Raw genomic sequence first — 26,970 nt, forward strand, 5'->3', positions numbered from 1 at the left:
TCATAGGATTAGCAACCATGGAATAAATAGTAATATCATGGTCAGAAATCAAATAATTTACGCATTAAATTCCACTGTCTTGTGTTTCCTCTTAATTAATCGGGAGCTCTGATCTGCTAACAATCTCAAAATAATATAATGTCTAGCAGCTGAAATATTCTTGTATGATCACAGGATTGGAGGAAAAGATAAAACAGTACAAATGGATACATAAGGGAATTTCAGTTCTCATTATGAAGTAAGTATCAGATATACAAGTAATGCTATACCAAAAATATGTGGCATTGTCATCTTTAACTGTGTAACAATGGGACACATGGCTGGAATGCTGAAGAATACCTGAGTTCCATGCTCTTGGTATTATGCAATAATTTCACATTCACATTTATCTGTTCTATTGATCTGTTTTCTCTCATCCAAAGCATCACTCCATCCAACTGTCACCAAGGATATGATCATGACACAGGTGCCTTCTCCTCTCCCTATCCAAGCACTCTGTCTTGCTTGTTCACACCTGCATTCCTTCACTATGTGGTTCTGGCTTTCAAATGACCTTCCTCTTCTTTTAGAGTCTATGGTTTCACTCAGCAACAGCCTTTCACTTTTCAGTAATACTATATAAAGGGATTCCCCAGTAAAATTACAGCAAAAATATAATACGCAAGACATATAATTTTGAAAAATGGCACTCTACACCTCCATGTACATACAACTCTACATTTTTTCTCTTAAATAAATACTATGCAAATTCTCACCTGAAATATGTGCATTTCTGTTGGGTTCTGATAAATCCTCTTTGGATCTTCTGCTACAACAAAAATGAAGATGTTGTTGTACATTTCTTTGGGGTCTTCACTGGTGAATGCTGTTGGTTCTCGGATTAGTTCCATGGGAAACTTCTCCACCACATCCTGAAAAATATTCAGCAATAAACATCCAAAATCCAATATGCACTTCTTGAGCATGAAAATATGGTAGTATCAAAATAGAAACAACACCTCTTTATGGTTAGCTCTTTCTCAGATGTCCAGAGAATAAATTTCATGAAGCTCCAACTAATGTATTGCTGCTTAAACATTTAGAATCACTCTCTGATTTAAAATAAGATATCCAAATAAACGTACAGTATAGACATTCACCAAAAATACTACGTACATAGGATTTTGCAAACACCATAAGCACCATCCTTTCTAAGATGATTCTATAAGAATTAAGAATTTTGAAACTACTGCACTGTCATTACAAGCATTATGTATTCTGGAATGCAGAATGAACTTCAATGAAGAATTTTGAAACACCTCTGCCTATAGATCTCAAGGATATGTTTCAATACAATTCATTTAAGCCTCAAACAAAAACTATTTGAAAAGGTTCAAAGGCATGATAATTTTGTTTGCCATAAGAAGTGTCCTCCACAGGAATACTGAGGTAAGAAGTACAGCACCTTAAATATCTAAACCAAGTAAACTGTTGGTGTTTTTAAAGCTCTAGTCACTACAAGAGTGCAAACATATCAAGTGTGCAGTGTAAAAATGAATAAACAAATAAATAAACAAATAAAATAACACTAACCCCATTTTCATGTGATTGAATGTAGACCCATTTTTTGTCCAACCTCAGTGTCATCTTCTGGGTCCAAATGCCCGAGGTCTTCTCCATGTGAAGGAGGCGCCGCATGCCATCCGCCGGGTACACCAGGTCTGACTCTGGCGACACCCTGAAGGTGGCCAAGTGCTCCAACACGTAGGTGGGGCCATCCTCACTGCTCACTGACCCATTGTCTGAAGAAAAGTACTTCATTACTTCATTCATTCTGGAAACTGTCGTGCACATTCTACTACTTGTGGCAATTAGTAATAAAATCAGTTTAAAAGCATTAATATTAAGTTATGTAAAATTAAATTAATTACCAACATCCATTAGATAACATCCCCTTCGACCATTCATTTAACACCCAAGAAATTTACTTGGTTTTGAGATAGCTACCAATGAAAAGATCAACTGGGTCTTTGACATTGTGGCCATAATGATCATCAGGTCCCATGATAAGTTACAAAATGTTATAAAATATTCATTTTACTAAGGTCTCAACCTCAAAAGGTAAAGCAAAAAATATAACAGCATAGCACTCATTTACTGTTCCAGGCTGAATACATAAACTCAATATTAGGTTCCTATCAACCTATTCTTGATATTTATTTTTACCTATCTATGCTGGAGCAAAGTATAAATTTCCTACAACACACTACAGCTCAATTAGAATGATACCCATCCCTTGTAAAGTTGACACTGCCCCACCCACCCACCCGAGTAGATGAGGGAAGGCAGGGCAACACACGCACATGGAAAGGGTGTATAGTTATGCTTGATTCACACTACGGGAAGGGAAGGGCAAAGAGAGGTGACGTAGCAACCCACCTGAGGAGTAGCCATTGCTGGCATTGGAGTGACCCCGGTGGTCAGCTCTGTACGGCGACATCCGCCCTCTGTCGTACGCCGAGCTGCAAATCAAAATTCTATGAGCAACACTGGAGGGTATCCGACACACACACACGTACATACACACAACTAACCTACTGGATACTCGAACACAGCAACCGAAGCCCCGTCTGAGAGAGAGAGAGAGAGAGAGAGAGAGAGTCTGCTCCCATAAAATTTCCTTTGGGTTCAATCTAGGACAAAAGACATCATATGAAAACAACAGGAAGCGGTTCCGTAAACACCAATGGCATCTTCCAAACAGACAGCAGAGCCAAGAGCAACAAACTACATGCGAGGCCTCATAAGCGAGACTTGAGACGACAAGGAAACCATTTGTCTCGAAGCAGGAGCGGAGCGGGGCGTGGATGGCCCGGCGAGTGTAGCCAGCCCGGTGCGGCCTGACGCGCAATACTACTGAAATGAATCACTCATGCAAACTTCACACGGCACCAAGCGATGAAGATACAACCACAATCGCTAACCTGCCTCATGAAAATACTGAAAACATAATACTGTATACGTATAGGAGTGACTAAAATTCCTAACAAAACACTATCTTTCCCCTATCAGTTAGTATTCACGTGAAAAATGAAAGTTCCTGGCGTAATCCTTTCTGTTGAGTAATTCCGTAAACTTAGTAGTCTGTTCCCGGAGGTGATGGGGAAGGGAGTGGCAGGTGTATAGCGGCCAAATCAATGGCAGGTCCTCGCTGTCTCTCTCATCGTCTGCTGTGTGGGTGTGTTCAGTGTTCATGTATCGCGCAACTCTCACCTTCCGGGTTATTCTTTGCAAGCTTCGGTGATTCAGCACAACCTTCGTACTGTACTATAATACACCGAGCGCTACTCTTGCCTGGAGCCTCCCCTGTTAGTATTTCGTGCCCGACTAACAGAGAATATTACTAAGAAATCATACACCGCCAACAAAAAAATCACCTTACTTAAATAAACAGGTATAACAGATAAATACACAGATACACTAAACATATAAGCAAAAACACATTCATTGCTAGCATCAGTTCTTGGGCCACGTGATACTGAACGGATGAACAGCCATCGATAAATACTGTGAGCAGACGCAGATACAGACAGCTGGGGATGCGTGCTGGGTCGGCGGGTGCGGTTGAGGTAACGCTTGCAGATTGGATACTCAGTTGTCCAAGTGGTAGCAAAATACTATTACACGATAAGCTTCATGTGAGTCTCCATACCACTTCACGGTCTTCATCGCCAGAACACTACTACGATTATTATTTTTTTCTGTTTATCTTTTTTTTCCCAGCCTCACGTGAGCATATAAGCCTCCATGTGGAATCCTATTAATGATGTTTAGGTAGATGTACGTATACACACATCACGCTATGTTACAAAGGAGGAGTGTTGCAGAGTTTCTTTATTAATGTATCTTCGTATTATGTCTGTTTCACCTCATTGATAAGTGATGACTCGTCCATCTGTTGCATCTGACCACTGCATTTCCAACAACACTGCAGCGAATACGTGCAATACCATGAACCATTAGTAGTAAAGCCAATGTCACGATTAACTTAACCTGCCACAACCACTCACTTCCTCCCCCTCGCCCCACCGTGCAGCTTAGCGTTCTTCCTTGAAAGGCTCCTGATCTGTACAATCTCTCTTTGGCAATTAAGTGATAAACATTTTCAACAATCTGAATCCCATGAATTATGAATAACAAAACCAAGGCCACGACTCACCTAACCTGCCACAAGCACTTACCTACAGAGTTGTTCTTCTTTTACTGACCTATGGACAACCTTCCATACAAAGGCTAATACGTAATCCCATTCACCACACCACAGGATTCGAGCCAGTATTCGGAAAAGCCTTGCTCTCTCACCACGACAATTTTTCGAGGTTACGGAAAGAACTAGCTGAGTTTTCAAGACAATTTCTTCTTTTAATAAGCTAGAAATCTTATGAATCCATCATCAGAGCCATAAAAATATTCTTAAAAACATGAGTATCTGCTAGGAGAGCCTTTGGGAAACAGTGATAGTGAGAGAAGGACGTGTTTCAGAATACAAGCCTATAAGATGCTTCAATGCCACAAGTTTGAACGGTTGAACCCAGGAGATGATACTCGTACTCTCTTCTATGGTGTCATTTTTTTTCTTTTTATGCAAGAATGGAAATCCAGTCCAGGACAATAAAAACGATTAATCAAAAAGGCCTACTTAGATGCCAGTCCCCAAACAGGTCCGAAAGAGTAAGCCAAACGAATGGGATAAATTTCTTGAAACCTCCCTCTTAAATTACTTTAGGTCATCTGAAGTGTGTCCAAACAAAACTTGAGATCATGGCTGAGCTAACGTGTCACCTTCCCGGAGCGTGTGTTCTTTGGCTAAGCGCTTCATAGTTGGTCTGGCGGAATGTGGTGAGCCGCTAAACATCTGGGAGGGAGACAGACTGCCGGATAAGCACAGAGAAAGAGAGAAAGAAAGAGAGAGAGTCCCACTAACCCATCGATCATCCTCAACTAGCCTATCTTCACCGCAACAATAACAGCTTAGTTTCCCTCCCATCGCTGTCGTCTCCTGCTCTCCACAACAGCATCACGCCATCACCGCCGCCACCTGCACACTCTCTCGGACGCAGCTCTCAAAAGGAAAGCCAGCACCAGACTGTAATGTGTGTGCAGTGGATGCAATTCTGTGATGTCTGTCTGTTTTCACCTCTCCATCCTCTTATTTTCTTTATCTTTTTCCTTTCTACAGGCCACAAAGATGGATATTCATGTTCTTATGGATATTTGTCACTTCTGCCATCTAATTTATTTTAAAAGCTGAACTCTGCTCTTAGACCTTTGCTAAAAATTCAGTCTTTGATGATTCAGGGCTTGTTCCTCCTTTCTCCTCCTGGTCAAGCTCACACTAAAAAACATGAAAATTGCCTTGAAAACTCCACAACCTTCTACTGGGGTCTGTTTAAAGGTGTCGAGATAAAATGCAGAAACGTTTGCTATTCAGTCTGGCTATTATGACTACTAATATCAAAAGAAGCTACGGTTAATAATATTGACACGTTGAAGGAAGAAGGGGAAGGGTGACAACACGGTGCATCATAGTTTGTAGTAATAAACAACTTCGTACATCCAGAGTGATAATAATTTGTACCCGCTGCTTTAATAATTTGTAATAATAAATAACATTATACTACATCCATTCCCATTGATTATTGTACCTACTGCTTCACTACTATCTAAATGCCACAAATCCCACTGCGTTATCTCCCCATTCACTCACCCGGACCTTTCTTTATCAGAGACGGACCAGAAATTCCCCAAATACCACCACCAACATCGCCACCAATACCACCACTACCACTACCACCACCACCACCACTACCACCACCGTCCCTACCATAGCATTACCACTTTGAGGGAAAGGAAGACGTGACATATAAATTCTGTAATAATTCGCGCGTTATGTCATTTACACTTTTGGTCTATAAACGATTCATCTCTCTCTCTCTCTCTCTCTCTCTCTCTCTCTCTCTCTCTCTCTCTCTCTCTCTCTCTCTCTCACACACACACACACACACACACACACACACACACACATTCCTTTTCCTTATCTCTCTCGTTTAAGTAAAGATAATGGCTGCTATGAACTGGCAGTGTGAGAGAGAGAGAGAGAGAGAGAGAGAGAGAGAGAGAGAGAGAGAGAGAGAGAGAGAGAGAGAGAGAGAGTGAGTGAGTGAGTGAGTGAGTGAGTGAGTGAGTGAGTGAGAGAGAGAGAGAGAGAGAGAGAGAGAGAGAGAGAGAGAGAGAGAGAGAGAGAGAGAGAGAGAGAGAGAGAGAGAGATCCAGCATATACCTCCTTATAGTATATTTTTGCTCGGCCAACACACGGCGCGCGCATATACATACATATATACATACATACATACACACAAACACAAACACAAACACAAACACACACACACACACACACACACACGCAAGGCAGGCAATGGTCGTGTTCTGGCCACCCATCACCTTATGACTACTACTACTACTACTACTACTACTACTACTACTACTACTACTACTACTACTACTACTACTACTACTACTACTACTACTACTACTAACAACAACTACTACTACTACTACTACAACTACTACTATAACAACAACTACTACTACTACAACTACTACTACTACTACTACTACTACTACTACTACTACTGGTGCATCTGGTCTGTCAACAGCAATTCAGTTCAACCATACGAGGGAGCTGATCAAACACAGTGGGGGTCCAAACACTAAAACGTGCCGGGCGGAAGACGAGAGGAGTTAACCAGCTGGGTGTGGGTGTGGGTGCGCACGGTGTATGATGACGCAACACCCTCCACCTCCCCTACCCTCACCGCAGGCCTTGGAGGTATGTGGCTGGGGTGGAGGGATGGAGGGGGTGGTTCGTGTGCCAGGGATTGCCAGGCACAAAAGGGGGCGGTGTGTTTCTGCTGAGGTGACGGAAGTCGTTAAGATGACGGACGGGAGTTATCGGAGCATTACGGACGCGATGGCTGGCTGGGTTGGGCAAAGGAGTAATTGTTCGGGGAGGGATAGCGATAACCTACATTAACGGTGTAGTAGTAGGTCAAGAGGGGAGGAGGAGGAGGAATAGGAGGAGGAGGATAAGGGAGTGAAGAAGTCATATGTGGTGTCTTGAATATCGACTACTTATAGACAGGCTGAGACCAATCACAACTTTACACTATAGACATCATCACCACCAACCATCACAGTCACCACCATTATCACCACAACCAGGAAGCGGCAACCACGCTGGTCTCTGGAATGCAGTGGCACTAGTGACGGAGAAGCTTTGCCTCACACACCAGATGAAAAAAAAAAAAAGTAAGTTCATTCCATTACTTTTTTTCTGATTTCATTCGAAGGTTCTCAAATTCCAAGACTTGTTCTGATATGGCAGGATTAAGTGCGCACGTTTTCCTGGTTCATGGGGGCACGTACCTTAGAGAAGACCAGAGCAGGGCCACAAAGGTACGCACGCAACACCTCACTGATCAACAGGGCTCATAACCCCCAAGGACGCACGCACTCATAAAGCAACACGACAGGTACTTACACTCCCACGGACACGAACACTCACAGCCTTATGGGGAACGGACTCACAATACCACGCACTCAGTAAGTAACCCACTGTGCGCTCATATAACCTTCATACAAACCTTACGCACTCACAACCTCAATCTAATATCCCCCACGAACTCACAAACCTACGCACTCAATAATCCCTACAGACACACGCAATCAACACCACGCACTCAGTAAATAACTCAACTGTGCACTCATAACCTCCATGTACTTAACCTTACACACTCACTTCATTCTAATAATCCCACAAACTCACAAATGCACTCAATAACCCCTGCAGACACACGCACTCACGCAATTTAAACACGGCCAATACAACTAGACCAACACGCACAAACAAGACGCATCCAACAGTCAACACAACACACAACACACGCGGTGCCTCCCCCATGCACACCCCACCGCACCGTACCTATAGATTCAAGCGAGCACACCGCCACCTCCGATACACCTTGTTAGCACAGCAGCACCAGCACAAAGGAGAGTCAAGCCACCGCGCACCTCAGCACAGCACAACGCCACAACACCACACAGCCACTCGCCACTAAGCACTGGCCTCCCACCCCGGCAGCGAACGGACGCGAGGGAAGCCACAAAAAATATTGCTAGACGGCTAATCTGCCACGGACACTGCCAACAACATTTTGAGGCGCGGCAAAAGTTTCTGGAACGCACGAATATAATTGACGTTTAGTGAGTGAGGACTGAGGAAACCGGCTTTTTGTGTTTCTCTTCTCCGATGCACCGTTGTTATTTAGGAGAGCTCTTTACATACGTACACACATACAAACGTACACGCACACACAAACAGAAGCAGGTACATACGCACACGCAACATTACAAGGAACATTATAATCAAGGTCTTTAAATCTCGTGCAGCACATACTAATGAATGCAATGATGCTTATGGTAGTAGTGGTGGTGGTGGTGGTGGTGGTGGTGGTGATGGTGGTGGTGGTGATAATGATGATGATGACAGCAATGATAAGATCCTAAGAAGTACAGAGGCTAAATGGACACACACACACACACACACACACACACACTGCAGATACCAACAATAACAACAACAACAACTGCACGAATGAAAAAATGAACACATGTATGAATGAACGAACGAATGAATGAATGAATGAAACGAAAGAACAACAGAAATCCAGACGAGACAAAAAGGGAGAGCTCACACAAACACAATTACGAAGCTTCAGGGAAAACTCATTACACGAAGCTTGAGGAATGCGAGCCACAGCGAAGGAGTGCGCAGGAGGGAGACAGGCAACAAGTGGAAGGAGGGAAGGAGAGAGGGAGGGTGGGGAAGGGTGAGGGACACGAGCCAAAGGTGGTGAGGTGAGGGCCAAAGGGAGAGGAGCAGGTAGAAGGGAAAGGGAGAGAAAAAGGTATTTGAGGAATGGATGAATAGAGAGAAGGAATGCGGACAGTAAGAAGATGGTATGACGAAGAGATGATATAAAACAGTACAAAGGAATAGGAATGAGAGATTGAAGGATAAAGGAGAGTTTGTAAAGGAAAAGAAAAGAAGATAAGACATGCATGTGAGTAAGGAAGCCGAACAACAAGAGATAAGGAATAGATGAGATAAAATAAGAGGGAATAAGAATGAGAGATTGAACGATAAAGTTAAGTTTGAGAACGAAATAAAGAAAAATAAGAAGAGATGAAGACAAATGAGTAAGGAAGAGGAGAAAAAAGAACAGATAAGAAACAGATGAGACGAAGAAGTAGGCAATGGAAATGAGACTGAAAGATAAAAGAGAGTTTGTAAAAGAAAAATATGTAGGTAAGTGAATAAGGAAGAGGAGGAACAAGAAGAGATAAGACATAGATGAGACTGAGAGACATGGACGAACTGCAGGGGAGGGAAGAGGCAGCAGGGAGGGACAAATGAGGAGAGGTTACAGATAAGGAGGAGGAGAGGTCGCAGCAGGAGGGAGGGAGGGAGGGAGGGAGGGAGAGCGATAGACAAGGAAGGGACAGACGGATGGTGGCCAGGAAGGGGCGGGAAGGTTTGGGCTGTGGGTTATGGGGCCACGCAGATATTTATTACCTACGACAGGTGTGAGTGGGAAGGAAGGGCATCTGATTCATTCTCGAGGCCACGAACTCAGATTATCAACAGGTGTAGTAAGTTTCCTGGATTTAGTTTTATTTATTTATCTTTTTTTTTTTTTTTTTTGTCTATTTCCTTTTTCTCCGTATTTTTTGTTTCCTCTTCACATTAGTTTGTTTTTTTCTAGATAATAATTTTTCTTTTTTTGTTATTTATTTTCATTATTTCATCAGTTGTTATTTTTTTTTTTTTTTTTTTTGTCCTTTGTATTTCATTTCACTATTTCTCTGTGTCTGTTTCCTGTGTTCATGAAATTTTTGGGTAGTAATGTTTTGTTTTGGGTTTTTGTTTTTGTTACCCATTTTCATTATTCCACCGATTTCGTTGATCTGTTTGCCTTCTCCATTTCATTTCACTTACTATTTCATTTCGTAACTACGCATGTTATGAATTATTACACTGGTACGTTTTGAACCCCTTCAGTGCTACGACGCGTTTTCAAATTAATTCTGCTTACTATTTGATGATTTTATACAGATTCAGAAACTTACGTAGGGGAATTAAAATAGTGAAGACTCTGGCCACTAATCTTAACCTCCACAAACACTTCCTAATGCAAATAAAACAGTTTACTATTTGGTGATTTTATACAGCTTTAGAAATTTATGTGGGGGAGTTAAAATAATGAAGACTCTGGCCATTAATCTTAACCTCCATAAACACTTCTTGACGTAAATAAAACAGTTTAATCATATACAAATTCAAGGTAGAAAAATGTGTCCCAGTAGTGAAGGGGTTAAGTGCATTTTTTTTCTACCTTCATTTGTTTGCCTCGTTTCTCTGTTTATACGTTTCTTTCGTATCTGTTTTGGTGATTGTTATCGTACGTTTTACTTATCACGTGTTAATGATATCAGCATTTTCCTTCTTTTACTGCCTCTCCTATTCCTCTTTCCTTCCTTCTTTCCTTTTCGTTCGTTCAGCTTGAGTTGCATAATTTCCTGTTTTATTTTTTTCTTTCTTGTCAGTGGGTGTAATGATATCAGCATTTTCCTTCCTCTTTCTTTTGATCTTTCTTTCCTTCCTTCTCTCCCTTCCTGTTAGTTTCTTTGTCTTGGTTTACATAATTTCCTGTTTCCATATCGTCTGTTTCGTTTTCTTTTCTCAAGTGTGTACAGTACTATACCATGGAAATGATACCTAACAACAACAACAACAACAACAACAGCAACAGCAACAATAATAACAACAACAAACAACAAAGTGCACAAGAGATAAAAAATAAATAAATAAATAAATAAAAATTCCAGCAACAGAGCACACACCCGACGGCCAGCTTCCCTCTCGCCAGCAAAGATCAAAACAGAAGCAACCGGACAGGCGCAGCAGCGTGACAAGCGTGACAGACAGGTGCGGCACAAAGCAACAAGTTACCTCGGATAGTCGGGTCCCCACCCTGGCACCGCTGGCTCCTCATGATATCGGTAACTGAAACAAACGTCAAGACAGGTGATGATTTAAAGCTGCTTGGGTCCCTTGTATTCAACCAGCCAGTCAGTAAGCCAGCCAGTCAGTGAGAGCAGTACAGTAACAGCTCACCAACGACGGCATCTCAACAGCTCGGCTCTCTCAATATAACTTACCATACGTGACAAGAAAATTAAATAAACACATACATATAATAAAAATAACAACACAGCTTATCGTACGTAACAAAAATCAAGTCAAATAAATAAATACAAAGTTCTCTATAATACTAATACTAATGAAAGAATGACTAAATATATTAACAAATGCAGAAAATTAGATGCAAAATAAATACATCTATAAATACTATACTAACTAAAATACAGGTGTGGAAAATATTGAAGTACCATGACTATAAAAGAAAAGTAGTAGTGAATTGTACACATGAAGAATACATACATACATCCATACATACACAAATATACATGCATACGTATACATAACTACATAAAATACGATAAAGAGATGTGTGTGTGTGTGTGTGTGTGTGTGTGTGTGTGTGTGTGTGTGTGTGTGTGTGTGTGTGTGTGTGTGTGTGTGTGTGTGTGTGTGTGTGTGTGTGTGTGTGTGTGTGTGTGTGTGTGTGTGTGTGCGCGCGCGCGAAGTGTTGTTGTTTGGAACGTGACCGGAATGAAAATGTGACACAGATATAAAGATAACAATGGGAAGAAAACTCACAACAAGCATAACGAGAGAGAGAGAGAGAGAGAGAGAGAGAGAGAGAGAGAGAGAGAGAGAGAGAGAGAGAGAGAGAGAGAGAGAGAGAGAGAGAGAAAGCAGTCAACAGTAATAACAGAGTGAAATGAGAGAAAATGTAGAAAAAACATAAGAACCTGAATTAAGAGACAAGAAACCAGACCACGGCATGACCCAGCAATGAAAATGATGAAATGACAAGCAGTTTCTCTCTCTCTCTCTCTCTCTCTCTCTCTCTCTCTCTCTCTCTCTCTCTCTCTCTCTCTCTCTCAGGCTAAGTAGAGCAGAGATAGAGTGACCAGTATTGTTCAATGATGGGTGGCCAGGGGTGGTAGTGAAGGCGGCCACTCATCGCTGCCTTGATGCACGCAGGCCACGGAGACGATAAAGCAAGTAGGCAAGGGAAAGCAGAGATCGTGCGACTAAACAGGAAAGACAGGCGATTGTTGGCAAGGTGACTAATGGCGAGGGAGATAAGGTGCAAAAGGACAAAAGTGACGTCAAAGTGAGCGAGATAAGGAATATGGTGATATGGGCATAGTGTGGGTGGGAAGCAGTGGCATGTGTGGGTGTGGGTGGTGGGTGTTGAGGTGTACAGTATTACATGAGTGTCTCACCTGGAGGCGTGGGAGGCGTGGTCCCACGGGTCGTCGCGGTACACTCCGTTCATCACGCTGCTCCTGTAACAAATATAAGCATTATCAGCACCACCGTTACCATTATGACTATCCCTTCCCCACTATACATTACTACCACAACAACAACAACAACAACAACAAGGAAGTGAACGAGTACAGAGTTCATTCGCTTCCGTAAGAAACAATTTCTGCTTCAGTCGTATATAAGAAAAAATAAAGTCATGCATTCCTCACATGTATGTTATACACGTATGCGAAAGCTGGCACGCACGTGCGAGCTCACGCTGGTGCGCGTGAGCGAGCACGCGCACACACACACACACACACACACACACACACACACACACACACACTACAGTGGTGGAAGGTCTCGAGTGTTTTCAGTGAGGCGCCGGTTTCCTTACTGGCAGCTCACAATAAGGAGGTTGATGGCTTGAGTCGGATTTAAAAGAACAAAAGAACATAAGAGACTCCTGAACCAGTTGAAGTGCATCTAACAGGCCTTCCCCACCGCATCACCCTCAGGCTCTCCATTGCTAAAAACAAGCTTCATGCATTACTGCATGTCTTTGCATGCATGTTGTTGTTCACCCAATACGAGAGGGTGAGAGTCTTGTCTTCGCCTGCGCCTCACTCCAGGGGCTTCCTGGTCACGCGTCACGAACCTTATTTCCACCAGGCTAAGTGAGTGAGTATACATAACATAACTTACTGTTTACCAAACCAATAAAGTAAGCACACACACAAACCAGCAATAGAAAAAAAACGTCCTTCAATTATTTGGCGTTAGGGTCAGGAAGGCGGCGCTCAGTATTTCTTTGATACTTACAAATTGCAATCACGTCTGGCTGTGGGAAAGTCACCTTCAAACTTGGTTCTTTATTGTTCTAAAAATGTTAATTTGAACATCAAGTAACGATGAAAATGCCACAAGACGACTGCAGGTGATGGAACCGGTCGTGCAGCGCCTTGCCGTCCTCCCCTCCTCTGTAGCACACCTCGCCCCGTGTTGCTACACAGTAAATACCACGCCTCGCCCGCACATGTCTCTACTCATTCCTACACTAACTATGGGACAAAGTTGAAGGTCATGCGAGTAAATAGAAATTCTAACTATGAAAGACTGACCTTTCTCCATCCAGACCTTCACTCTCAAGTTGTCACCAGCCAAGGTACTCTCTCTCTCTCTCTCTCTCTCTCTCTCTCATTTATTTTTTCTATGAGCTCCAGCACATGCCAAGGCCGTCCTCCTGCCGCCAGACCTTGACGGGCGAAAACAGTCCCCGCTGCACTCCTGGCCGGCCCTTATCCGCCACATGATCGGAATTTGGCGTCGTGTTTCATTAAAGCCACGAGAGAGACGCGACCTCCGTTCCAAAGGGGATGGACTTTGGCCAGGAGTCTGCGCCACACCAGGGTGAAGGACGGCAGCACAGGACACTATGCACGATAAGTAAAGAATCAAGAGACAAAATGCTCTTCATGCCGAGGCCTACAATGAAGATGAGATTACGAACAAAGTGAACAAGCCTATAACAGCGAGACCACCCACTCTGGCCTGGACGTCCCACCGAACACTGTCCACAAAATAATGTAACAAAAAACGTATTTATTAATTTCGCAAAGCTGGAAATAAATGTATAACGAATGATAAATCGAAAACATGCGTGAGGAGAATCGAAAACAGAGAGAGAGAGAGAGAGAGAGAGAGAGAGAGAGAGAGAGAGAGAGAGAGAGAGAGAGAGAGAGAGAGAGAGAGAGAGAGAGAGAGAGAGAGAGAGAGAGAGAGATGTGGGTGGGGTTGAAAACTAGCCACATTCCACATGTTTAGTTTTTCGTCACATAGTCATAGTGCTGTTACTGCTACTGATGATGATGATGATGATGATGTCAGTAGTAGTAGTAGTAGTAGTAGTAGTAGTAGTAGTAGTAGTAGTAGTAGTAGTAGCAGTAGCAGTAGCAGTAGCAGTAGCAGTAGCAGTAGCAGTAGCAGTAGCAGTAGCAGTAGCAGTGGTGGTGGTGGTGGTTCTTAATAATGGCGACAGCGTTGGGCGAACATGTCTTACAGCATCACAAATTTCCCTGGCTGCCTTCAACCTAAAACGAAGAATCTGTGCACGCGGTTCAAGGACACACTGACAGCTCTCGCCTCGACACCTACACCACGAAAACCAGAAAAAAGACCAAAAGTTGACGATGAAAAAAATAAATAAATGAAATAAAATAAAAACAAAATAACGAAAGAGGGAGTGGATTCAAGATTCTACATGTAAAAAAAAGGCAAAACTAAGAATTAAAACTTGAATGATTCCAGGGAGCTCAGGACAGACAGGAGGAGGAGGAGGAGGAGGAGGAGGAGGAGGAGGAGGAGGAGGAGGAGGAGGAGGAGGAGGAGGAGGAGGAGGAGCCAGATAAAGGTTAGCAGGTTAGCAGAGAGTGGCAGTACAAGCAGCAGCATCATCATCATCAGGTGGATAAAACCAGCGACATAAAGTGTGTGGAATATTTAATGCATTTGAGACTGGTTGGTGGTTTTAAGATTCTCTGCTGCTCAACTCGACAAGGAAGTGTGAGTTTAAGAGACACGGTGATTGATATTCTATGTTAATTTATTTTATTTATCTATTTTTATTCTCTCTCTCTCTCTCTCTCTCTCTCTCTCTCTCTCTCTCTCTCTCTCTCTCTCTCTCTCACCACACAGCCGCCCCCTTGCGTACCTCCCTCTCTCCTCTCGCCTCTCTCCATCCTGCTCTCCCTCCCTTTATGCTCTCCTCGTTTTACCTGCTCTGGATGACAATGAGCATACGAGCAGCCAGCCTCCCTATGCTTCCATGCTCCACCCTCACGCTCCCTCATGCTCCATCACACAGCTGCACTTCTGGCTGCAGGATGTGACTCTCTCAATAGCCCAATTCATTACCTTCTTTAAGTCTCTTGTCTTATCTTCAGCATTATCTCTCTCTCTCTCTCTCTCTCTCTCTCTCTCTCTCTCTCTCTCTCTTGGCTGCCACGCTAGGACATGCAGACGAGCTAACACACACACACACACACACACACACGGGATTGGTTGGCTTGCGTGTGTTAAGCATCGTCATTTGTTTGATTTGCTCTTCACTCCAGCTTTGTGCGTGGTGGTGATGGTGGTGGTGGCAGTGATGTGTGTTTGCATCTCCCCCTTATCCACCCCCCCCCCTCTCTCTCTCTCTCTCTCTCTCTCTCTCTCTCTCTCTCTCTGGGGAGGACGCCGTCATGTTATCTCCGCGTCAGCCATTACCAGCTCCTTCTTAACTAACATGATAACACCAATGCACAGCAAACCCACACAACTTACATTGTAATGAACACTGTGCCGGCCGGCCCTATCACTGGCAGACACCACCAGCATTCCTTCTCTTATCGCTTGTAACTGTGGAGACGCAAACACTCGTCCTCAAAGTAGCGTGTAATCTTTTCTTCCAGCCTCGTTCTCCTCCACCAGACGCTATGAATGAGATCAATCCGTATCCTCTAGTGTTATCTTGGGTTTTTTTTATAAATTTTTCGTGATTCTCTCCCTCACCAGTCGGTCATGAGAGTATAAGATAAGGGCGTTTTTAAAAGAGGTCATTCGTTTTGTAATGTATGCCTACCTACATTTTCGGTGACTCGTAAGTTAGGTTAGGCATGCTCCTTCCATCAGAACAGTCACTAGGTCAAAAGAGTGTATGAAAAGAGTTATTAAGAAGCCACTTCCTATTGTTAAGTAGCCTGAACCCCTTCAATACTGAGACACATTGAGATTTCTGTACGATTAGACCATTTTGTTGACATTAGAAAGGGTTTATGGAGGTCAGAAGATTAATAGCCAGAGTCTTCACTATTTCAATCCCACATGAATTTCTGAAACTGTATAAAATCATCATTTAGTAAGCAGAATGAATATAGAAACGCGCCATGGTACTGAAGGGGTTATCCATCCATCTAGCATAGTTTTTCATTGTGACTCCTTCCACCAAGTCAGTCATGAGAGCATAAGATAAGGGAAACTGTATGACGTAGTCCCTCTATGAAGTATGCCTACCCATGTCGATCGTAGCATAGTTCTATATATTTTTTTCTTTATATTCTTGTGACTCCTTCCACTACAGATCAGTCAGCGGAGCATAAAGTTTAAGGATATAAGGAAGATTTTAAGCCAGTTAGTGTGTCCTTACATATATGGAAGTCTCTGTATAAGACACGGCCTGTATCTACACAGCATCCATATTTATAAAACCTGCTTATCTTGTTAATAAAGCCCACCATTAACTCAGCACTAGCATCATAAAAATTAATAACATCCAGTTATCTATACTACTACATATGAAAACTTTTTTTTTCCTTTTTAATCTTATTTTCTGCCATCTTCAAATTTTTTTTTTCTACCGTACGGATTATTTTCACAAACCACAAAATTGTATCCTTCAAATACATTCCTACATACACCACAATGCATACACGTACTACTCAGCCGCTACTCGTTTACACACAGCTCAATGCAGTGGCTTTCAGACACAGTGCAGGTCTTACATAACACTCCAAGAGCACCCCTTTGTTGCGGCGCCTTCATTCAGCTAGTCAACTAATCAATCTCCGAGAACACACTTGCCGCTGACAGACTGCACTTGAGGCGGCGGCGGCAACACACGGGCTACGGTTGCTGTGTACGTGAGGGTCTTCACCTTCACTGGGGCTATTTTGTTTCGACCTCTCACTCTCTGTGTGCTGAGGTTTTTGGAGGACTGTCTTTACACACACAGACACACACACACAGACTCTCTCTCTCTCTCTCTCTCTCTCTCTCTCTCTCTCTCTCTCTCTCTCTCTCTCTCTCTCTCTCTTGTAGCTTGAATCAATAAAAACCAGCATTGTTATTTAATTATCTGCTTTTTTTCAATTATTTAGGAGACAAATTACGTACTAGTGTGTGTGTGTGTGTGTGTGTGTGTGTGTGTGTGTGTGTGTGTGTGTGTGTGTGTGTGTGTGTGTGTGTGTGTGTGTGTGTGTGTTCAGCCACGCTCAGCTTCACCGACCGTTTAGCATAAGAGATCCACAGGTGACGAGCTGGCGGCGTGTGGTGTGCGGTGCGGCGTGACTCCCTCGCCGTCTGGAGAAGAGCGACACCTATTTCTCGGTTATTAGCTTTGTAGGCGGCGCGTCCCATTGTTATACTCGTGGGCAAGGCCGTGTCTCTTGTCTGTTTGCTGTCTGTCTTTCCCTCTCAACTTTTTGTCTTGGTTGTCTGGTTGGCTGACTGTCTGGTTCGTTCTTTAAGTTCCTACATAAGCAGTGATGTTATACGTAGTTACATTTGAAGTGTGTTGAGCCAAGTGTGAAGAAAAAATGTGCATGATCTTTTCTTTCCATATGAATGCCTGCACCAAACACACATACACACACACACACACACACACACACACACACACACACACACACACACACACACACACACACACACACATTGTTCGTTAACCGTGTGGAATATTGGCACTTTTTTTCTTTTCCGTAGCTACCAATATAATTTGAAGCATTAATAAACACAACAACAAGAATATCAACAACGATAACGAGTATAGTAAACTGAAATCTTGTAGTATGTGAGTACGTACCGAGGAGAGAAATCACGAGGTACTGGGTCTGACTTCCTAAAATTAATACTTTCTCACTCCCTCACTCACTCACTCCCTCACTCCACTACTCAACAAACACAACTAAACCTCTCTTCCTCTCCCTCTCCCTCTCTCTCTCTCTCTCTCTCTCTTAGTATTTCACCTTAAGGACGTGACGTGACACCATCGCCTCTGCTACTGTTCAACGTTTTCCTTCCTGTCTCAACACACACTCTTGCCAAGCCCTTACTCGACAATCTTTACCTGTACCTGTCTCCACCACAACCACCGCCACCACCACCACCACTATCACTACCAGGACCTCAAGCGTCAAGAATGCATCACTATCACTCCCCTTCACTCACTCCTCTTGATAATGTGTGTGTGTGTGTGTGTGTGTGTGTGTGTGTGTGTGTGTGTGTGTGTGTGTGTGTGTGTGTGTGTGTGTGTGTGTGTGTGTGTGTGTGTGTGTATAATAGTTATTCATTCAACCAGGGTACACATATACTTATATACATACATACATACATACAAACAAACAGACAGACAGACAAAGAGGAAAAGCTTTCTAACAATTATTTCCGGTGGTCATTAGAAAGTTCAAATAAACATCCGTAATGATAACGAATTCCTTTCCCAGGAGGAGGAGGAGGAGGAGGAGGAGGGGTGGTCTAGACAATGAAGGGTTAGAATGGTGTAATATGTGACACGTGGGGCGGTGGTTGGGTACTGGTTGAGCAATGCCACTACTGGGTTACCAAAGTTGTGGGAGGGTGGGTCTACTTGGCACGGGGTTACCTAATGTAGTGAACTGGTGTGAGGTTATACGTGGGCAGGCAGATTACGACATATATGTGTAGAATTCAATCTGTGTGTGTGTGTGTGTGTGTGTGTGTGTGTGTGTGTGTGTGTGTGTGTGTGTGTGTGTGTGTGTGTGTGTGTGTGTGTGTGTGTGTGTGTGTGTTTACCTAGTCGTAGTATACAGGGCCTGAGGTAGTACAGTACATTCCTGCGGTTCTGTCTCCTGATTACCATTTGTCCAAAGTCAGTCTCTCTCTCTCTCTCTCTCTCTCTCTCTCTCTCTCTCTCTCTCTCTCTCTCTCTCTCTCTCTCTCTCATTCATTCATATCTATACAGTCTCAGAATGACTCACCACGGCAACTGTTTCACCACTCCCTCCCTTCCATTCCATCTTCTCATCCATACACCCATATACTCCCCTCCCCTTGCCCTTCCTCTCCCTTCACATATACATTCCTCCCTCCCCTTCCCCTCCCTTCACCGGTACACTCGGCAACAAGACCCAGGTAGCAGTAGCGAAAGTGAGCCCAAAGGTACCGTCTGCTCCTGGTCTGCGCCGAAACAACCAACTGAAGACCCGCGCAGCTCACTCAATTAGCTCAGGAAAGTCTTATATTTCTTTGTCATTGTTATTTATTTATTTATTTATTTTTACACGTAGCGGTGTTCTGTGTCCTAGAGTGTGAAAGGGGAAAAAAATAAAGAAGTGTCCACTCGGTGTTTTTTTATTTATTTTTTCTTCTTTTTGTGCAAGTCCGTTCAAATTACGAGCATGACAGGCATCAGTGTGGGAACGGAAGGCAATTACGTGATTAGTGTGCAGTCTGCTATCCGTCCCGTCCCGCACTTGACTCACCATGACCCCGAGGTATGTATAGTCTACACTCTGCTCCACGCCCACCTGACTGACTGACTGACTGACTGACTGCCGCGAAATAACAATGCCCGGTATCTTATCTATCCATTACGACCTGCTAGTTGTGGAGTTTGAAATAATAGTGTGGTATTGTTACATGATTAGTAGTATTATTCATCTATTACTCATATTCTCTCTCTCTCTCTCTCTCTCTCTCTCTCTCTCTCTCTCTCTCTCTCTCTCTCTCTCTCTCTCTCTGTACGTATACGGAAGTTATGCTTATGTGGATTTTAGTTAGTGGCGTCCTGGTTAACCAACACGGCTCTCGTATCGTATAGCGAATAAGGATTTCGAACACTGACAACCACACAGGCACGCCAGCAGGGAGGATGTACACGGGCAGATGGGCAATCAAGCGCTATGAAGAGACGCGTAACCTCTCCCACCCACGCAGCCACGGAGCACACTTCACTCATAAGGCGTGACAGATGGTGTAGTTTCCATGAATGGCGCGTCGCAGGTGGCCGCTAAACACCGCCACGCCCAACATTCCCATTCTTTTCCTCATTATTATTTTTTTTTCTGTTTCTCCCACGCGCCGCTGCTCCAACTCCTCCATCCCTGGCCCCGCTAACCTGGCTGCCTCCCATCCCTCCCATCCTCCACCTCCAGCCCGGCTCTTCGCAACAGTGTGGTATAGGCTATAAAAAGGGCAATGCAACATCCGCTCCTCCGTGGTGATACGTGAAGCGATAGCGGTTATCGTGCCCTGAGCAAAGGTGACGAAATGGACAAAAGGCAGCGACCCACAACTGTCACCTGCACTCCCGCCGGTCCCGCCCGCCCGCCGCACCTTGTCTTACCTCGCCTCGCCCTCCTCTGACAGGCACTCACGAATCTTAAGCGCGATAAGTGGGTTATGGCCTTGACCCTCGGAACGATGTCTGTTTACAAGCACGCACACACGCACACGCACACGCACACACACACACACACACACACACACACACACACACACACACACACACCAAACACACTTCTTTTTACGTATCTCATGTGCGCAGTAAGTCGTACACACATACATACACACATGCCTGAGTTGAAACGGTATAGTTAATTACTTGAGTACAATCTAAGGTAGGTATAGAAGCGCAGTGAAAGCTTCAATACGTCTTCTTTCACCGCTCACGTCTTCCCCCGCTGAGAGAAATATCATTATATGGTCTCACATCAGTTCTCCATGAATGAGACAGGAATTAGAATCAACAAGATGAAGATGGAGATGATGAACAACCAAATACAACAAAAACAAAAAACAACAACAACAAAAACAACGAAAGAGAAAACAGCCTGACAAAAAGGAAGACTAATAAAAAAGACCCACGTAAAAAAAAAAAAAGAGAGAGAGAGAGAGAGAGAGAGAGAGAGAGAGAGAGAGAGAGAGAGAGAGAGAGAGAGAGAGAGAGAGAGAGAGAGAGAGAGGGGGGGGGGTATACGTAAGAGGACACTGGTCTTTGCAACCCCACACGCTGACCACCATCACACTCCCACCGCCGCCAAGTGACACACAAGAAGCCACAATAATAGACGAGTGTTCAGGTGCACCTCGCAGACACACCGATGAGTGAGTCGTCCCACTTGTACCTGTCCGGGCCGGGAAGGATTAATCCTACTGGTGACATCAGCACTAAGGAACCTGCTAGCCCGCCACACCTGACTTCACCTGCCTTCCTGCTTGCTTATACGTGCCTACCCGTCTGGGTATGTGCCCGTGCCTGTTTGCCTGTCCATGTGTGTTTGACGCAATGATTCACTCCTAGACATAAATAGGCGCGGTTGTTTGATAGATAGATTGATGGATAGACACAGACAGTAGATAGATAGATAGATAGATATATATATATAGATAGATAGATAGATAGGTAGATAGAATGACTGATAGTTAAATATATTGATTTATTAATAAACATGGATTGAAAGATGAACAGATCGATATAAACAAATGGACAGACATGGATAAACACACATACAGATACACAAACTGATCAATAATTAGACAGACAGATAGATAGACAGACAAACAAAGATACATATGAATAAACAATAAAGTGCACATAGGTAACTGACCACACATCTATAAATATATGCATTAATTAATCACAATATATCACATTACAAAAATTTGAAACTCGATCTAAAATTACCTGCAAAAAAAGGAAGGAAGGAAGGAAGGAAGGAAGGAAGGAAGGAAGGAACGAACGAACGAACGAACGAACGAACGAAAAAAGGAAGGAAGGAAGGAAGGAAGGAAGAAAGAAAGAAAGAAAGAAAGAAAGAAAGAAAGGAAGGAAGGAAGGAAGGAAAAGAAGGAAGAAAGAAAGAAAAAAGAAAGAATGAATGAAAGAAGGAAGGAAAGGCGAAAGACAGAAAAAGAAAAAAGAAAGAAAAGAAAAAAGAAGGAAAGAAAAAAAGAAAAATACTAGCTCACAAATATTTCACTTAAACACACACACACACACACACACACACACACACACACACACACACACACACATATAGTCAATTAGCACGTAGATTATTACATGGGAATCGGACACAGGCTTGATACAATTCCAATATTAACACTTACATCATCACCAGCACTGCTCCCTTATCGTTCTGGTATCTCACCAATGCGCTGCACCCATCACGTGACGCGCTCGTGAGATTGTACAAGAGGGAGGGCAAAACTGAACACAGAACCTTTAAAAAATAGGGTCAGGGACGAGAGAGAGAGAGAGAGAGAGAGAGAGAGAGAGAATCATTATTATTATTGATGAGGCATTTAGACAAGTTGGGGGTGGAGGTCGAGATAAAGACAGAGAGGTTGATGTTGTCTTGTTTTTGTTATGGTTGTTGTTTTTGTCATCAAATTACTACCACTGCCACCACTACTATAACTACTTTCTCCACTACAGTTACCATTATTCTCTACTAAAATGTTCGCTTTCTATTTTTTGTTATTAGCGGGCCATCGTTCGCTAATATTGCCTCTATCATTACTATCAATGTTCTTTCCCTTTAGTCCTCTGAGCTCGTATTCTGAAACTACTCAGTACTGCACCTCCACTTCTTCAAAAGGCTTTATTTCAATTGAAACGAGACTTTTCAGGTGGTTTTTTATGGTTCAAGAGGCAGAGTGACAAGATTACTACTTTATTAATTGGAGAAACACTCTTGAAATTTATTATTTATTATTTATGTGGCCTTGGAAAATATATAGTCGCGGTGAGAGAGCAGAGCGTTTCTGAATACCGACCCTGTTTTTTGTTTTGTTTTTTTCGTCTTTTGCTGCATCTAATGAAAAAAAAAAAAGACTGCCTCACTTTCTATCTTCACTATTAGGGTGTCATCCTCTAGAACTGCTGCCATTATCGTTATTATCATCATTATCATCGTCACCTTCCCTGCTGCAGTGACTCAAACTCTGTCTACCATTACATCCACAAAGACAGTCTTTCACACTCCTCTCACCTGCTCCTTCCGTTTCTCACAAAGTCTTCCGCTGTCTCTTATTGTTCCCACCTTGACTCATTTTTCTCTCATGCCATTCTATCCCTAACTCTCTCTTTCTCTTCAGTTCCCTTTACACTCATTTTTCTCTCATGCCTTCTCTCATAACTAACTCTCATTTTTTTCCGTTCTTTCTAGTTTTCTTTCAAGCTAAACTATCTCTAACTCTCTTTCTTTTTCCCTTTCAGACTCATTTTTCTCTCATATCATAGCACTATCTCTTTCTCTCTCCCTTCCAACTCATTTTTTTCTCTCATGCCATCATAGCACTAACTTTTCTCTCTCTCTTCCTTTTGAATATTTTTTTCTTTCATACCAACCTATCTCTAAATTTCCTCCTCCCTCCCTTCCGACTATCTTTTTCTTCCATGTCATCATAGCACTCTTTTTCCGTCTCTCCTTTCCGAGTTTTCAGTCCCAAGTTGTCAATCCTATAAAGTCTCTCACTGCTCCTATCACACGCCCAACAATTCCTCGTATCTCGGATTATAAGGACGAGGAACAAGGCAGTAAAAAAATCTCATATCCCGGATCACAAGAGCGAGAAATAAGGTTGTAAAAAAATATCACTAATACGATTTTCTCTGACGTAGGAAATTCCGGAGATATCAAAGTTGTGACATACTCCTGCCACTCCTTCCTTCCCCTGCAGTTCCTTGTCCCTAACTCCCTTACCCCCCTCCTCCCGGTATTTAGAGGAGTAACGGCAAGGCGAGAGAGGTGGAATGACGCAGTACCGAGGCTTATCACACCTGTTGAGCCTCAAAAGACCACGGTCTTCCACCACCACCGCCACCACCTCTATCTCCGCCTCCACCTCCATCTTCCTCCCTCCCTCCCTCTCACCCACCCCGTCATTCAATCAGTCAGCTATCCACCCACCGACCCACTCACCAACTGACACACACACACACACACACACACACACACACACACACACACACACACACACACACACATTTACGTATGCAGTACAACGTAAACCGAATTCGTAGAAGCGTGCAGTGGAAAATTAGAGTTTTCTATCTTAAAGTGGGAAAAGTTCTTAATTTCTTAGTTGTATATCAAGTATTTCAATTTTGAGCATAGCAGTTTAGGTTAGGGTAGGTTAGATTAGTTTAGGTGAGGTGAGGTAAGGTATGATAAGGTAAGGTAAGGTTAAATTAGAATAGGTTAGGTTAGGTCAGGTTAGGTAAGGTAAGATAAGGTAAGGTAAAGTAAGATAAAGTAGGGTAAGGGAAGGTAAGGTAAGACAGAGAGAGTAAAGTAAGGTAAGGTAAGGTATGATAATGTTAAATACAATAAGGTAAGGTAAGGTTAAGGTAAGGTTAAGGTAAGGAAAGACAGACTAGGTTAGTTTACGATAGGTTAGGTAAGATCATGTCAGCAGAGATTAGATAAAGTAAGTAAGGCAAAGAAGCAAGATCAGTACAAGTAAGACAAAATGCAATGTTTAAAATAAGTTAGATCTACCACAGACTCAAATTAATTGCTCAATCACGCAGCGCATTTTCCCACCGCTTCCTTGGAGTAGACATTCAGTAATGGCACTCGAGGAATGGCCAGACAAAAAATGTAATCACGCATTGTCTCCAGATCACTACTTGACCCTTATCTAATCAGACTCAACTTGGGACACGAGGAGAGGAGGGCGGGAGAAATCTACGTCCTCCCTCCCTCCCTCTCCCTCTCACTCTCTCTCTCCCTTTCTCACTCTCTCCCTCTCTCCAACACACACACACACACACACACACAAAGCAAGCCTGTCTCTAACCTGCCCCTCATTTCCTTCCCAACACACCTGACTCCAAGCAATCATATCTCAACACCTGATTCTCATACTGCCCTCCTTTTCCACCTGATCAGCACACACCTGGCTCTTCATTCAATCACATTCCATCATATCCATCACCAGCGACACCTGAGCTTTCTTATCTGACTTCAGCCTGATCATTCACCTACACACTATCACCCCACGGAGCACACCTCATTCCCCTTACCTCACGTCACCTGAACCTTCTCACCTACCTCCCTCGTCTCACCTGTCCGTCCTCCTCCTCCTCCTTAGCGGTCTTCGTTAATTGGATTGTTCACTAAAGCCGAAACGTCCATGCAACTTCCTTGTCAACACAAGCGCATTCTCTCTCTCTCTCTCTCTCTCTCTCTCTCTCTCTCTCTCTCTCTCTCTCTCTCTCTCTCTCTGTGTGTGTGTGTGTGTGTGTGTGTGTGTGTGTGTGTGTGTGTGTGTGTGTGTGTGTGTGTGTGTGTGTGTGTGTGTGTGTGTGTGTGTGTGTGTGTTCATTTGCATTCATCTAACATATTCTGAATTAGTTTTGAGGCTTTCAGGTTCTAGTCATGTAAGACATACGACAACCCTGGTTCACAAATCAACTCTGTCCATCTTCCTATTGCAAGAGTTAATCAGTATTCACAATGTCATCCCTTTCTCCGGTGAACTGTGGAACTCCCTGCCTGTCTGTATTTCGTCTTTAATATGAAGTTGATTCTTTTTTTTTTTTTTTTTCAAGAGGGAGGGATCTCTTTTGGAACCGGCACCTATGTTGGCCTTCTTTTTTATTGTTGTTTTGGTGTCCTTGGCCGGTGCCCTTCCTACATAAAAAAGTTGGAGACGACAAGATAGAATCAGCAGTCAAGCCATTAGTAATGAGTCAATATTTCATTAGTTATTAGACTCCTGAGTCCTGATCACGTATCAGAGATAGTCACAGCAAAACACTGGTTCTCAAATCAAGTGGTGGATGATAGGGACAGAATCAGTAGCCAGATCATTAGTACTGTGTGAATAGGGAGCTTTTAAAGATTAGATAAATTCATGGATACAGGTGATAAGGCTCTCAAATGTAGGCCTGCTGGCTTACTACAGCCTCCCTAATTTCCTTATTTTTACGTTGTCACCAAAACACTAAAGTTATGAAATAGTTTGGAAATCGTAAAAATTAATACAAAAATCACACGAAGAAAGATACAAAATGGATATGTTTACTCAGAAAAACAGTAAAACATTAAGTTAGGTACACACCACTACAATGAAACAGTGCAACAAGATTTATTAAAAAAAAATATATCGGGAGTTGTTACTGAATACGTCGTTAAACGGAGTAAGTTAGGAAAGACTCGAAAGAGATAACAAAATGTCACAGATTTCCGGATCACTCACACACACACACACACACACACACACACACACACACACACACACACACACACACACACACACACACACACACACACACACGGATTTTAATTAAAGTCTCTGGAGCGACAAGGAATGGTTATACAAGAGCGCAGATTGGCGGGCTTCACAAATTGAGGTGTGAAGGCCTAAGCTATTATGCAACACGGTGTGAAAACCCTCCAACAGTCATACGTAAGGTTGTGTGAGGGAAGTTTATGGATCACAACAGAGGGCGAGACGAGATAAGGTTCAATCATATCAACAATTATAGACCAGTGTTTCCTCCTGTATTATCTAGTCCTCCTCCAGAAATCAAGTAGTAAAATGTGAATGTAGATTAATAACATGCGCTTACAGTATTCTTCAGTTTTTTTAATTCACACACACACACACACACACAC

General features: G+C 43.1%; 1 protein-coding gene across 11 annotated transcripts in view; it reads right to left on the reverse strand.

Moving 5' to 3' along the window:
• The window catches only part of LOC123517792 (epidermal growth factor receptor kinase substrate 8-like), a 101,623-nt gene that overhangs the window by 53,644 nt on the left and 21,009 nt on the right, over nt 1-26,970 (reverse strand). For 5 of the 11 annotated variants that reach the window (XM_045278256.1, XM_045278263.1, XM_045278254.1 and 2 more), the window contains exons 2-6: nt 12,517-12,579; nt 11,111-11,164; nt 2,419-2,501; nt 1,573-1,781; nt 756-911 (exon numbers count right to left, since the gene is read on the reverse strand). In XM_045278256.1, the coding sequence (XP_045134191.1) occupies nt 756-911; nt 1,573-1,781; nt 2,419-2,501; nt 11,111-11,164; nt 12,517-12,569 (555 nt within the window). In that variant the 5' untranslated portion in view covers nt 12,570-12,579. Of the gene's footprint in view, nt 1-755; nt 912-1,572; nt 1,782-2,418; nt 2,502-8,020; nt 8,175-11,110; nt 11,165-12,516; nt 12,580-18,164; nt 18,186-18,327; nt 18,347-22,450; nt 22,559-26,970 lie in introns of those variants that run through there. The other 6 variants (XM_045278253.1, XM_045278258.1, XM_045278257.1 and 3 more) reach the window with 6 other exon arrangements.

This window comes from Portunus trituberculatus, chromosome 42 (assembly GCF_017591435.1).
Source record: "Portunus trituberculatus isolate SZX2019 chromosome 42, ASM1759143v1, whole genome shotgun sequence".
Classification (NCBI taxonomy): Eukaryota; Metazoa; Arthropoda; class Malacostraca; order Decapoda; family Portunidae; genus Portunus; species Portunus trituberculatus.